Source organism: Bos taurus, chromosome 11 (genome assembly GCF_002263795.3).
Source record: "Bos taurus isolate L1 Dominette 01449 registration number 42190680 breed Hereford chromosome 11, ARS-UCD2.0, whole genome shotgun sequence".
Lineage (NCBI taxonomy): Eukaryota > Metazoa > Chordata > Mammalia > Artiodactyla > Bovidae > Bos > Bos taurus.
In genome coordinates, this window is record NC_037338.1 from 66,694,920 (window position 1) to 66,710,666 (window position 15,747).

At 41.3% G+C, this 15,747-nt stretch overlaps 1 protein-coding gene across 2 annotated transcripts in view; it reads right to left on the reverse strand.

Moving 5' to 3' along the window:
- Positions 1–2,608: 2,608 nt before the first annotated feature.
- Positions 2,609–15,747, reverse strand: part of CNRIP1 (cannabinoid receptor interacting protein 1) — a 31,971-nt gene continuing 18,832 nt past the window's right edge. Inside the window, exons 3-4 of one of the 2 annotated variants that reach the window (XM_005212871.3) lie at positions 8,787–8,905; positions 2,609–4,714 (exon numbers count right to left, since the gene is read on the reverse strand). In XM_005212871.3, the coding sequence (XP_005212928.2) occupies positions 4,696–4,714; positions 8,787–8,905 (138 nt within the window). In that variant the 3' untranslated portion in view covers positions 2,609–4,695. Of the gene's footprint in view, positions 4,715–8,786; positions 8,906–10,324; positions 11,322–15,747 lie in introns of those variants that run through there. The other variant, NM_001076183.1, reaches the window with a different exon arrangement.

The following is a 15,747-nucleotide window of genomic DNA, read 5'->3' on the forward strand; positions in this document are numbered from 1 at the left end:
TCACCGACCCTTAACTCCTCCTTCAGAGACCTCTCTGCCCCCACGTGCTATTGTCTCAGTTTGGCCTCCTCATCTCTCCCAATGTGGATGCTTCTCTACTCCTCTCCCTGCACCAAACAGGGAGCTCACTCTATACCACACATACCATCCTGTTACTTTATGCTTCAAATATCCCCCCGGCTCCCATTTTCTTTAGAGGAAAGCCAAAGCTGCTCAGCGTCTATGCAAAGCTCCTCGTGGTCAGGTCTAGGTCTCTCTCCTCCTCCACTATCCCCTGTGTTCCAGCCGCCCAGAATCCCTTCTTACAGAGTGGATCGTATGCCTTCACCTGCCCATACCCTGTCATACCTTCTCTATGCCTCAAATGTGCTTTCTCTCATCCTCCTGAAGGGCTTCTTCTCATTGGTCAAGATGCAGCTCAAATACCATCTATGAAGCTGCCTTCCAACTCTTGCAGGCTCTTCCTCTCTCCTTGTGTGTTTTATATCACTTTCTAGCATAGCATTTTTAATTGTAATTACCTGGCAATGAGCAACTCGAACATCTATTGTAGTACTCTTTTCATTTTCTGTCCTACAGAGTAGCTGGCACATGAATGTTTGTTGAAAGAAGAATTGTACATTAAAGAGAAGGACTACCATCAAAAGACCTTAGGGCAATGGTTTCTAAACTTTCAGATAAGGATCACAAAGGTGCTTTTTTAAAGCTGAAGTATAGTTGACTTACAATGTTGTTTAATTTCTGTACACTTTGCTATACAGCAAGGTGATTCATTTATATATATATATATATATATGCATTCTTTTTAAAATATTCTTTTCCACTATGGTTTATCATAGGATACTGAATATAATCCTCTGTACTATGTGGTAGGACCTTGTTGTTTATCCATTCTATATACAAAAGCTTACATCTGCTAACCTCAACCTCCCACTCCATCCTGCCCCAACCCCCTCCTTCTTGGTAAACACCATGCAGATACTCTGGATCTCCTCCCAGAGAGTCCACCTAATTTGGCAGGTGTGAAAAGGTAGAGCTCAGGAATCTACATTTTAACAAGCATCTGAGATCATTCCGACGACCTATGAGAGGCCAACCCCCAGAATGCAAAGCAAATAATCTGAAAAAAAGAAACAGCAAAGAATCTTTGTTCCTGGAGATAGCATACACTGGAGAATGTGCTTATGCCCATAGGAGTTCCCTTGATGCAGTGGTTGTTGGTACTCCTGAGAATAAATGGATATTAGTATAAGCTGGAGAAAGCCACAGTGCAGTGAATTCCCTGAAGACTCTCAAGAAGCATCAGGCTCTATGCACAAGGGCTGGACTGTTTCTCTTTCAGAACAATTGTCCTCAACTCCCATCTGTTTGTTTTGTTCCAAGAGTCACTATTTAGCCAGACCCAAGCTGTTTTCATTAATATGTTGCAATTGTGAAAAGCTTCCCTTTGGATGTTCTCCAAGCATTTTAGCGGCTTTCAGCCTGTCTTCCCTTATTCCCTCAGGGAGGAACAAGTACAAGTTCACGCCAACTCATTGGAGAGGCATTGCTCAAGAGCAACTCCTGGGGCACCAGATGCAGACGGGAGGGAGAGAGTGGGAGAGCTCCCAGCCCCCTCCCTCTGTTCTATCTCCTTTCCCCACCCACCCTGCCAAATGCTCCCTGGTGTCTTCAGCAGGTGGCTCCCACCCCTGCCTTCAAGTCTGCTCAGGCAATTTCCCTCCTGAGATAAATGAGCTCCAAAAAGATTCCCAGGTTCTAGACAATGCGGAACTGCCAAGGACCACCTTGGCCAAAGCAAAAAGCCAAGACTGCAAACCCCTTGCAGAGACAAGAAGTGGACACGAATTAGGCACCTGTGTGGAGGCGGGTCTTTCAGCAGCAGATGTTCAGTGGGGGCAGAGCTCCAGTTCTCCCAGAGTCCGTTCCTGCAACCTCGGCCATATGGATTTGCTTAGACTAACCTTGACTTCTCATTCCTGTGACTTTCCTTCTGGTGAAACTCTTCTCAGCTCTACAGACTGATTTCCTCAGATTCACTGAAGCTAACCCAGTTGAACTAACCCAGTTTCTGATTTAGGTACTTCTCTGACCCATATTTGCTAGATTCTGCCTTCTCAGGGATAGCCTCCTTGGCTTGCCTGATCTTTAGTCTCAGAATGCCAGCCTCGATGAAGACACATAGAGGATCAGTAGCTCATCTGTGAAAAACATTGAACTCTTCTCTGATGGTTTATGAGAAACATTTCACTTGTCAGTTTTCCGTAAGGATTTATATAAATGAAGGAAAGAGGAGAGGACTGCCCTGATAGCCACCCATTGGAAGTCTGTTCAGTGGACTGCCCTCTGGAATTTTATTCCCTGATGCTTTGTAGAGACGGTTTGACTGTGACAGCTTGATTTCTAATCTCCTGGGCCTTTTTGCATCAGTGTGTTCAGGTTTTTAAAAAGTAAACATACAGTAAAACTAATGTGTTTTAGTAAAACTAATCTGTTTATGTTTGTGTGCATGTGTCTTGTATACAGTTCTATGAGTTTTAACACCTTTATAGACTCATGCAAGTATCACCACTAACAAGATACAGAACAATTCCATCACCCAAGAAACTCCCTTTGAATATCCAAGGTTTATTTTAAGGCCTTAATCACATTAAAAAACAAACAAACAAACAAACCAGGAAGTGGTTAATAAGCTCCATAGAAAAGCTAAAGAAGATAATCTGTGTGCAATATTTGAACGGAATTGTCATCCCTTCATCCAAGGTTAGATTACTTCTATAGGATGAGGAAAAATTCTCACGATCTCAAATTCTAAGTGGGTTCTTAGGCTGTCTTCTCAGGCAAGTTGGCTCAGTTATTCCCTCCTACTCAGACGAGCAAGAGCTACTTAGCTCAGGAAAAACATTCTTGTAATGCGAACTTGATGATTTAAAGTTACACCCATCATACCTGTTCTTCTGAGTATAACTCACATGACTCTGCAATCATTAGGCTAGAGTCATGGGACTTCTGAAAATGAGCTGTCAGTGTGATCATATTTGTTCAATTTCAAGGTGTAATCCTCTAGATTTGGGGGGATATCCAGCACAGTTATATACCAATACACTCTTGCTCCATGACAAAATACAAGCACAAAGAACAAACTGTCAGAAAGTCAAGATTCCAACCAGGCTTTGAGCTTAAGAAAAAAATTTTGGTATTATAGAATCTGTGTGTGTGTGTGTGTGTGTATATATATATCTTTTGGTAAGAGAAAGTGACTGATAAAGCCAAAGGAAAAAACCCAGCTATTTCAGTTTTGAGAAATTCACAATGCTTCTTTGCAATTTTTCTGAACATTCAACAATATTCTTGTCAAGTAATTTTAACATTTTAAATTCTTCTTCAAGCAAGGAGTGAGGTTGCCACTAACAGCATCTTCAACAGAAAGAGAGAGTAGCTGGCCAGGGCTCTGCAGATGTTGTAGCCAAGGAAAGCCTGGACTATGTTGTGATAATAAACAAGCAGTTAATCTCAGTAGTGTTTTGCAATAGTTTCTCATTCTTCCCCCTCCAAAAAGAGAGATTGATACAGCATAGAAAGATGCATGGATGGATAGATAGAATGGATAGATAGATGAGTGATAAAGTAATCATAGCAAAATGTTAATTACAAAGTCCAGGTGATGCGTATGTGGATTTTTGCTGTCTTTGTTGTCCAGGTCTTTCCATTTTCTGTTTCAACTTTTTCACAATAAAAATTTAGGGAGAACAGTTTATTTCTCATTTATGCTCCACGTCCAATAAAGGTTGGCTAGGGCTCTGCTCTGTGTCTTCTCACATCAGGATGCAGGATGATGTACCATCTTGAAAGTGGCCAGTTGCCATGGCGAAGGAAAGAGAGCTCTGCTGGATATTGTGCAGACAGTTGGCTATTTCAGCCTGGAGGTGACTCATGTCATTTCTGCTCATTGACCTGAACTCCTCTCACATGCCCCTACCCCCGTCATGAGAGTGCAATCCTGTCACGTGCCTAGAGAGCAAAGAGCTATAAACACGTGGTGGGCAGCACAAAATGACGACCCTGACATAAATAGACTCTTTCCAAGAACCACGCACCTTAATCCTGTCATCATTAATGATACTAACATGAAAAGACATATTCACTTTAAGAAATGTCGGACAGAAAACTCAGATGCTTTTCCTTTCTCATCCACTTGCCTACTTTCAGTCTCCTTTAAAGGGAGCAGAACTAATCTGTTAAAGGCTAGTAAATCCCAAACTTCCTGCTTTTTTTTTTTTCAGCCAGTCAGCCAGCCAGCTAGCTCTTTCTAGAATCTCATTGCTTTTTTATTGAGTCAGCTCATTTTCACCAAGTTAGTCAGAATACATGGAAGTCATCCAGGGAACTTCAGAAAATCAGGAGTTAGATGGGAGCTGGTGACAGTTTTCAGAAATGGGGTCATCAAATAAAGCATTTGAATAAAGATGATTTCAGAAAAATTCTGGACTCAACATTTTAAAGGAGTCAGGAAAGACTTCATTGCTGAGATGACATTTAAGTTGGCACTCGAAGGCATCTGCTAGGTAGAAAATGGAGCAGGGCATTCCAAGCAGAGGGTACAGGCTGTGTGGTGCCAAGGAAACTGAACCAGCTCTGACTATCTGAAGGAGAATCAGAGATCCACATGGCCAGAGGCTGGAGTGCCTGTCAGGATTACTGTTCTAGAACGAGACTGGGGCCAAAAATATTGTCATATTTTTCACTTGTCAGTAAATAAAATAGCATACTTTTATTTGGTATTAATACCAAATAAATACCATATTTGCTAAGAAAATATTTGAACTGTGGTGTTGGAGAAGACTCTTGAGAGTCCCTTGGACTGCAAGGAGATCCAACCAGTCCATTCTGAAGGAGATCAGCCCTGGGATTTCTTTGGAAGGAATGATGCTAAAGCTGAAACTCCAGTACTTTGGCCACCTGATGCGAAGAGTTGACTCATTGGAAAAGACTCTGATGCTGGGAGGGATTGGGGGCAAGAGGAGAAGGGGACGATAGAGGGTGAGATGGCTGGATGGCATCACTGACTCGATGGATGTGAGTCTGGGTGAATTCTGGGAGTTGGTGATGGACAGGGAGGCCTGGCTTGCTGCGATTCATGGGGTCGCAAAGAGTCGGACACGACTGAGCGACTGAACTGAACTGAACTGAACTGAATGCTCTAACAGTAGTTCCTATGACTTTTAAGAGTAAAGTTTCTCTCCAAGTAATCTGTTTCTAGAGAACTGTAGGTTTCTAACTAAATACAGAGTTTCTAGGAATGGAATACTTCTATTTATTGACAATAATTTAGAGTCATCTATATCAGATCAGATCAGATCAGATCAGCCGCTCAGTCATGTCCGACTCTTTGTGACCCCATGAATCCCAGCACGCCAGGCCTCCCTGTCCATCACCAACTCCCAGAGTTCACTGAGACTCACGTCCATAGAGTCAGTGATGCCATCCAGCCATCTCATCCTCTGTCGTCCCCTTCTCCTCCTGCCCCCAATCCCTCCCAGCATCAGAGTCTTTTCCAATGAGTCAACTCTTCACATCAGGTGGCCAAAGTACTAGAGTTTCAGCTTTAGCATCATTCCTTCCAAAGAAATCCCAGGGCTGATCTCCTTCAGAATGGACTGGTTGGATCTCCTTGCAGTCCAAGGGGCTCTCAAGAGTCTGCTCCAACACCACAGTTCAAAAGAGTCAATTCTTCGGCGCTCAGCTTTCTTCACAGTCCAACTCTCACATCCATACATGACCACAGGAAAAACCATAGCCTTGACTAGATGAACCTTTGTTGGCAAAGTAATGTCTCTGCTTTTGAATATGCTATCTAGATTTCATCAATCCACAGTAATTTTTTTGAGGGAAAAGCATTGACCTAGTAGACTGCAAATAAAGGAAGGCAAAACCACCAGTTAAAAAAAGTAAACACTGCAGGAATGTGGGCACATGATGAAGTCATTTTAAATACAATGTGTCAGGAGGAAGGTTTTTGCATGGGACATATTATTTAATCCTAACACACTTTGGAAAGTGGATAGTAATATCACCATTTTGCAAATGAGAAAACTGAGGAACAAATAGTTTCTTATAAAATCATCTGTTTAAGCTTGAGCGTTATTTTTCAACATCTGAGACATTGTTTTTTCCCTATAAAACAGAGATTTGACATGTGCTGCCTACCTCACAGAGCTGTTGGGAGGATTAAAAGAAATAACAAACAGAACTTTTGACATCAATCTCAACCTTTCTCTGGTTTTAAGTTTTCTGATTCGGTCCTGATGTTTACATATTATTAAGAACTGGCTCTTTGTAAAAGAGATTCTATGAAGCCTGTTGGTGGAGAAAGTCTTTCCCTAATATATCTGAAAATATACTGATTCAAACTATTTGTTTTTAAGTAATTAAAAATATTGTCTTTACATGCATTCTTCTCCTTTTCCTTCTTCTACTTCTCCTTTTCCTCCTCTCCTCCTTTCCCTCATCTTCCTCTTCTCCTTCTTCTTCTTCCTCCTCTTCTTCCTCTTCCCCTTCTCTTTCTTCCTCTTCTTCTCCTTCTTCTCTCCTTCTCCTTCTTCATGTTTTATATAAAATCAAAGCACAAACTTTGACCATTACCCATCTATGGAGCATTTTTTTAAACACCTTCAGTTTTTCTCTTTGCATTTTAATGGTTTTAGTGGAAAATGTATTTTTTCCCCTGTCTTTTAAAATAACATCTCATGGACAGAGGAGTCTCGCAGGCTACAGTCCATGGGTTGCAAAGAGTTGAACATGACTGGGCCCAAACACACCAAGTAATGTTATGTGTCCGTCACAGTTAATTTTATATGCATTAACTTACTTAATCTTCACAACAACTCTTTCTTTAAGGTTAATACTGTTATTATCTCCATTTTCCAACTGAGAAAATGGAAGCAAAGAGATAGTAAGTGACTTGCCTAAGATCACACAGTTAATAAGAGGCTGAGTCAGGTTATGAATCAAGGCATCTTGGCTCCAGACTGAACTCTTAAAAAACACTGGGTCACGATGTAACATTTCTGAAGATAATGGATCACCGTCCTAAATAAATCAGTCATGATTATGTATATCAATTTTTATTGATATCCACAGAAACTATTGTTTAATTCAGAACTATGTCCCTATCTATTATGCTTTTTGACTTACCTTCTTTCAATATTTTTTCTCTTTGTCCTCTCTCTGTGAAAAAATTATTTTCAGTATATAAACCTACAAATTGCCGTCTTTCCTTTAGTTATTCTGCTCCCAATTTTCTAAGAGCCAGAGACCAGGTCACCCTTTAAGCTAGAACTGTCTTTAAAATATGAGTCATGAGGTCTTGAGAGAAGACCTAAGCCTTTAGTGATTGGACTTTGTGACACCTGTGATGGAGATCTTCACTTTTGGGCATGTTTTCTGTCCTCAACTGGGATTCTGGATGGTTTAGATGGCTGGATAAGTGACTTCTCAATAAGCAAGGTGTCACAAAAGAGAAATTCAAGGCGTTTCTACTCTTCCACCTGTTCCAAAGTGTCTCCGTCATCATGGTGATTGGAAGGGTGGCCTAGTTCCTCAAGCTTCTGGGTAGCCATCCGATGCTTGGAAGTAGAGAGACGTGGCTACAACTTGTATAAAAATAGCCCTTCCAGATGGTCGAGGGGCAAAGTTACAACTCAGCAGCTTGATATAGCTGAGCACTTGAATTTAGGAGTAGGAGGCGAGCTATGCCGAGAAGTAGCCAGAGAGACTGGGCTTGAGTCCAATCATAAGTAGAACAGGAGATGCCAGGAGAGATCACTTAACGTGGCAGATTAGCTGTTAAGATTTCCTGTTTACTTCATCTTCATCCTCTCCTCACCTCCCTTGATTCAACCTTACCTCCTAGCCTCAAGGGAAACACACACACACACACACACACACACACACACTTAAACGAAATAAGGGGTACAAAGTAGTGGTATAAACCATGAATCTTAATGTGTGTTAGAATTCCACTAGCCAGCTCATTTTAGTCACAAGCAGAATAATGGTGAACACTGAAACCCACCCAGCATGTCTCTAGGACTCGGACCCCCCAGCTTCTGGGTCGGAGTTCATCTTCTCTCTCTTTGGTGGGAGGGTGTGTCCAGTGATATGGGCCATATTTCCCCCAGCCCTACCTTAAGTCATTCCAAACTCAAAACTGGAAGCCTCTAGTTAGAAAAAAAACAAAAACATGGAAAATGACCAAAGTCACGATACTGCTTCTACCTCTCAAAACAAATACTAAGGCTCTGATGAATGAGTCACTAGCTTGTTTCCCAAATGAGAATACTGACTCAGCAAATGTTTCAACAGGCTAAGATATGTGGTTTTCACATTTACTCCACCTTCTAATAACTCTGCATTTCCCCTGAATATTCTGGAAGAAAACTTAAGCCTCTGCCTGTAGTAAATCTATTACTTTAAATACCTCAATGTTTGAAGTCAAGTGTTAACTTTTAAAACACAGTAATTAGGAATGGATTAATGCTAACATGCAGCAGCAGTTGTAATAGACACTGCCATTTTTGAAAAACAAGAGAATTGAGAAGCATACTCTTCTCTTTTAATACCACTCACGATCAGCCCAAATCCAAGGCATTGCTGGGCTCTGCTGGCAGTCCAGCCTCATTGCAGGTAAGTAACATACAGGTGCAGAAGTTCCGCGGCCAGTCTTCCAAATTCATTTCTACAACAGTCCCAGGCTTCCCTGATAGCTCAGTTGGTAAAGAATCTACCTGCAATGCAGGAGACCCCGGTTCAATTCCTGGGTTGGGAAGATCTCCTGGAGAAGGCATAGGCTACCCATTCCAGTATTCTTGGGCTTCCTTTGTGGCTCAGCTGGTAAAGAATCCGCCTGCAATGTAAGAGACCTGGGTTCAGTCACTGGGTTGGGAAGATCCCCTGGAGATGGGAAAGGCTCCCCACTCCAGTATTCTGGCCTGGAGGATTCCATGGACTGCATAGAGTCGGACACGACTGAGTGAATTTCACTTTCACTTTTCATTCTTACATGGAAGGTTCACAGGCAGCAAGAAACAAATCCCCAACTAACTTTTTCCAACCCAGTAGGATTTGTGCTTCCCAAGTGAACATTACATATTGTTACCAAGTGGTAAGTTACTTTTCTTTTCTCCCTCATCTATGTGCAAATATATTTATATATATTAAAAAAATTTTTTTGGCCACACTGCATGGCATGTGGGATCCTAGTTCCCTGACCAGGGATCAAACCCAAGCCCTCCTGCATTAGAAGCACAGAGTCTTAACCACTGGACAGTCAGGGAATTTCCATTAAGTCACTTTTCAAGAGAATGGTTCTTTGCCTTTTAGAGATTTATCCTCAACCTGCATGGAATATTGGCTTTGTGCCAGGTGTCTTGCAGTGTCTGGGAGCAGGCAAGGAGGCCTCTACCTTGATGGACACGCACAGTTACAGAGCCACATCCTCAAACAGCTCAGCTACATGGCTGGCTGATGGGGGACTGGTCACCCTGGAAGAAGGAATGGAGGCAAGGAGAGGGACATTTTTTGATTGTTCACCAAGAACTCAAGCCTGCGTTTGCTTTGTTGGAGCCAGGTGGAGTATTCCCTGTGTAAGGGTCAGAATTGATCAATGAGTAAGTGTGCTAATTCTACTCCAGGTATATCCCCCTGGCCTTGCAACATAGGTGGAGATCTTGTAACAGAGAAAAATAAACTTGGCTTCATATTGGATCTATTCCTTTAGCTCCAATCTTTGTGTTCTGTTGCCTGTGCTTTGTCATGCTGGCTCTGTACCTTTTATAAAAGAATGTGGCCTACAGTCTGAAATACACAGGAAAGCCCATTCTCAAGGCTCTGACCTTTAAAAGTGTACCAGTTTTCTAATCATAGAGAGATTAAAAGGTTGCAGAACATAGAGAATAACATTTGTTTTGTTGGAGGTTTGCAGAACACCATGACCTGACCTATGCAGACAGCTGCAAGTAAAATGACTCTGACATTAAGAAGTTTGCAACAATCAGCCACGTTTCCTCCCTTTTTAGTATTCTGAAGGATGCCTGAATTCAACTCAGGTAAGATGGTTCTTTGGGACACTAGTCCACCATCTTCTTGGGTTGCTGGCTTTCCAAATGAAGTTCTATTCTTCGACCCGACACGTCATCTCTTGATTTATTGACCTGTCACGCAGTTAGCAGTACCAGTTTGGACTCGGGAACAGTCTTAGTAGAGCTGACCTGAAGCAGAGGTCTACCTGCTGAACATCGCCCAAACTAAGAAGGTAAGTCAAGGATGATTTTCAATATCTTTATTAAGAAATATCAAAAGTTGATTACATTTCCATACACAGTTTTACAAAGTTCAAGTGGAGGGGAATGTAGGGAGGCCATCAGTATGCCTGTTTGGACACCACAATCACTTACCAAAAAGGTGACCTTGTCACTTTTGGTCATCTTAACAGTGGTCCACGCAAGCTCTCTCCCACTTTCACTAGGCCACAGCACAATACATTACTTGGGTTTTACTAAGTTATAAATCCTTAAACATTTGTCCTTTTCTTCTGTCATTATCCTTCCCTGAAAAAGCCAAGCTGTTTGTAGAAAGCACAACTCTTGAGTCCCATTGACTGCTGTTTGCATCACATTTTCACAAAGCCTGCTTTGAGAGTTGGAAAACATTGCAAGTTACATGTTACCACAGCATACTTGGGATGGAACCCACACACATTGTTATTTTTTATTTAACATTTAACAAAAAAGAGGGAAGCACTCAACTTGGAAACAAAACAGCACAGTCTTCAGTGGAGAAGTTAAGTGCAGGACAGGGCCTGAAGATTCCAGGAAGCTCCTCCAGGAGGTCACCAGGGTGACCAGGAACAATTGGAGGCAGGGATATCAATACAGAATACAGAAAGAGAGCCCCTTAGGGAGGGAACATCACAATCTTTTGTGTCAGGGATACTGAATCAAAGGGAATTACACTTTCAAAAATAATCGGGGCTAATGGGTCCTTGGCACCCGACAGGACACAGCAGTGGTGTGGTGTGCCTCGGTGAAGGCTTGTGCTGGGTTGTCTAAAACTGGATCTCTGAAGAGACTGTCCAGCAGCATCAGAAAGTGCTGTCTTCAGAGGAAGGACTCCTTATTCACCCACATGAGACTGCGGGTCTCGTTGGGCTTGCACTCATACTCAATGACAGAGAAGGGACTTCCCCACTGGCAGTGATCTCGCTTGTGGTAATTGTAGAACTTGACCTGCCACATCGTCTCGAAGGTCCCAATGTCAGTGAACTGAGGGAAGAGAAGCACACCCCATCAAAAACTCATTCTGCCACTAGCAGTAGACAGCTGATGTTCGTGGAAGAGGTGTTAATAGGGAAGAACAAATCTGACTCCATTTTAGAGCTGTTTCTTTTACTTTAACCTTCACATTCTATTGTTTTTGCTTCGAGGTAAGAATGTTACCTGAAATACACAGGATAGCCCATTTTCAAGGTTCTGACTTTTAAGAGTACACTTTTCTACTCATATGGAGGTAAAATGTTGCAGAACAGAGAGTAACATTCATCTTGTTGGAGGTTTCCGGTAACGTTGTGACCTGACCGATGTGGACTGCTGCAAGAACAAAGGAAGCCTGCGCCAAGAGGTTTGCAACGACTAACTCTCCTCCCTACACTCTGCCCCCTTGCGTTTTAGTAACCAGTATAATTACTCCAGGCTCCTGTGATAAAAGCTTAGGCCTTTTACTCTAACGAAGGATCTTCCTCTGTTACAAGAGAGATTTTCCTGAAAAGCTATCTGTAAGTCATTTATTTCTCTATAAAATCATATTCCCATTGCACTTATTGCATTTGCTATGATATTGCCTTTAATAAAAATAACTCCCCAAATGTATATGTTTCCCAAATTTAAGTTCTGGAAATGACTCTTAGAATCTCAGAATTTCAGAGCTTGCCACAGAAGGGAGATTGGGAAGAGAAGAGAGGGAATGGTGTTTACTGATTGTTTTTGGTTTCTATTTCAAAAAACAGTTGTACAAAATAACGTGTGTACAACATGACTAAACATAACATACAACTGCCCTCCCATCATTAATTTCAACTCCAGGAAAACCTATTTTATTGAAAGCATTTCCTTGTTAAAGACGCTAACTTTCAAGTACTATTGTTTATAAGCCATGCCCATGCCTCAGGTTTTGATTATACATTATCCAAAGCCACAGTTGAGTACCTACTGTGTGCCTTGCACATAGAAAAATTTGTATAAGGGATGCTCCTTGTTCCCAAGAAATTTGCCTTCTTCTTCCAGAAGACAGGCCCTGAAAACACTGCACAGAATCCTCCAGAGTCATGAGCACACAATTCTCATGTAGCTGAGAAGAGGGTACAGAATACCCTAGAGGCCACTGGGCAGGGGCTCAAGTGGCCTGCAGGGTAGCCTGACCCTGCCACCATCTCCTGGAGCTATTTAGGGGACCTGGCATTAAATAGCATGATGCCTGTTGTTATTTTCTCCTCTGACCCTCCCTTGTCATGGGAGGAGACAGGCACTGACTTAGTAGGGTTCTTAGACTTGTCAGGAGCCAGAAGACGTGGAGGGGGGAGGGCAGGGAGCAATAGGAGCCTTCTGCTTGCGGCTGCCACAGGGGGAGGGTGATCAGGTGCTTCCCAGATAGCTTTCCAAGATGCTTTCAAAATTATATCCTGCACCATTGCCTCATCTTGTTAATCTGATCCCAAAACAAGGTTTGGCTTGCCTTTGGAAAATTTGCTTGACTTGTAACAGTGGATGATGTACCTCGAGTCCACAAATCTTCTCTCAGCTAAGAAAATGAAGTCTCTCTTTTTAGAAAGGAATGACTTAAAGACCTGTGCACAAATATGCAGCTTTATTCACAAAAGCCCTAGACTGGAATCAACCCAAATGTTCCATCATTTACCTGCTGATAGACACATTTTGGTATATCTATTAATATAAAAAGGCTTTTTACTTAACAATAAAATAGAACATACTGATTCAGGCAGCAATAAGGTTGGATTTCAAAGTCATGCTGAGCAAAAGAATCCAGACCCCAAAGAATATATGTACTATATGATTCCATATATGTTTGTACATACATATGTGTATCTATATAGTTTATAGTGATAGAATGCCAGGCTCCTCTGTCATGGAGTTTTCCAGGCCAGAATACTGGAGTGGGTTGCCAGTTCCTACTCCAGGGGATCTCCCTGACTCAGGGATTGAAACTGCATCTCTTGTGTGTCCTGCACTGCAGGTGGATTCTTTACCTGCTGAGCCATCAGGGAAGCCCCAGAATATAATCTATGCTGAGAGGAAATATCTGTGGTTACATAGGCTACCTGAGGTAGGAGGAGGGGATAGATGATTGATGAAAATGTGCCACAGGCAACTTTTTGCAGGTGACGGACACATTTTACATCTTGATTGGGGTGGTGGTTACAAGAGCACATGTATGTGTTTGTTAAAACTCATTGATCAGTATACTTAAAATGGGTATATTTATTAAATGTAAACTATACAACAAAGTTGATTAAAAATTAAAAATATTGATTTTTAATGAGCAACAAGGAGACAGGTATTCTTAACCCTGCCAGTGGGAACTGAATTACACAGCCTTTTGGAAGGGTAATTTGTATCAAGTAAAGCTGTGAACATAACTTGGGTATAGCAATTTCACTTATAATTTATCTTGACATCACAGGGTTCAGAATAGTGAAAAACTAAATACTAAATTTCCATCCTTAATTAATTATGGCATATCTATATAGTGGGATACTATGTAACAATTCTAAATGTAAATATTTAAATAAAAAATTTCTATTATTCTGTATTGTCACCTGAACTAAGCAGAGTACCAACAAGACTGTCTAGCATTAATTTCATTAAAATTATACATGTTACAGACTTTCCTGGTGGTCCAGTGGTTAAGAATCTGCCTGCCAGTGTAGGGACATGAGATCAGTCCCTGGTCCAGGAAGATCCCACATGCCGTGCAGCAACTAAGCCCACATGCCACAACTAATGAGCCTGTGCTCTAGAGACTATGAGAAGCGACTACTGAGCCAGGGGCTACAACTACTGAACCCCATGCCCTAGAACCTAGGCTCTGCAACAAGAGAAGTCACAGCAACGAGAAGCCCGTGCACCACAACTAGAGAGGAGCCCCCACTCTCCGCAACTAGAGAAAGCCTGCATGCAACGCAGACCCAGTGCAGCCAATAAATAAATTACATTTAAAAAATTATACATGTTACTGCTGATGGAATAAGTTTAATTTTCTTCTATGTACTTATTGGTACTTTAAAGATTTAATGATCAAATTTTACTTTTATAATCAGAAAAAATGTTAAGCCAAATTGTATTTACAAGTTTTACCAAATAGCTAATATCCTTAACATAAAATATGTGAAGAACTACTAAGAACATTTGGATAAAACTGAACAGTTCATTAAAACAATTGGCTAACTCTGAAAAATATTCAAATGTAGTATTATTAGTAATTAAAGAGATACAAACTTTCAGAGTTTTGTAACTTGCTCACCTATCAACTTAGCAAATATTTTCAAATACCAGAAGCAATTTAAGCCTAAAACCTTAGGAAAGTTATTATGAGAAATGGTGGTATATCTGTACCCTGAATATGTATAACCTCCACACAGAAATTTAGGTGTTTTTTTTTAATGTATTATTTATTTAGTTTTGCCTCTGCTGGGTCTTCGCTGTTGTGCAGGCTTTTCTCTAGTTGTGGCGAGTGGGGGCTATGCTTTGGTTGTGGTGCCCGAACTTCTTACTGCGGTGGCTCCTTGTTGGGCGCATGGGCTCTGAGGCATGTGCGCTTCAGTAGTTGCAGCACATGGGCTCAGTAGCTGTGGTCGGTGGACTCTAGAGAGCAGGCGCAGTAGCTGTGGCACACAGGCTTAGTTGCCCAGGGGCATGTCGAATCCTTCCTCATCAGGGATTGAAACTGTGTCTTCTGCATTGGCAGATGGGTTCTTTACCACTGAGCCCCCAGGGAAGCCCAGGAATTTAGTTTTAATGATGACAGAAGATGATTAAAACAATGTTAACAGAAAAGAGATGGCTGAAAATGAGCTCAAATACACTAGGATGTATAGAGAAAAGAAAAAGGAAAAATATTAACAATAGTTCCCAAAGTAAACTTTCTCTATCTTCCTACTTAGATTTTCTGCAATAAATGTTACTCTTATAAGCAGAAAGAATATTTTAAATGGTGAAATGGATCTATCACCCCTGAAAAATTAACATAAATATCCCTCAAACCCTAGGGATTTAATAAAACCTATTAAGGATACATATATCCTAATGAAAACATTACAACTTTGTTTATAATACCACCCTTAAGTGGTAATAATAAACTGATATCTCATTTTACAAATCACCGAGATAACTTACTATTACTTTTGACCAACGTAGGATACTGTACATTTTAAGTGCAACTGAATTAAGTTATAAAAATATTTTATAAACACCAACTAAACTTTCTCAGGAGCAGCTTGAAACAAGGTTAGGTAAGTGGGAGAAACAATACTGCAGCCTTTTTGGAACTAGATATAAATAAAAGTTAGTCACAAAAACAAATAAAGATGATTATGACCACAGGCAATAAACAAAAATGAAAGCCCTTAAGGCACTACACTTACATCTGAGTAACCTTACAACTAAGAAAGTCTCCATC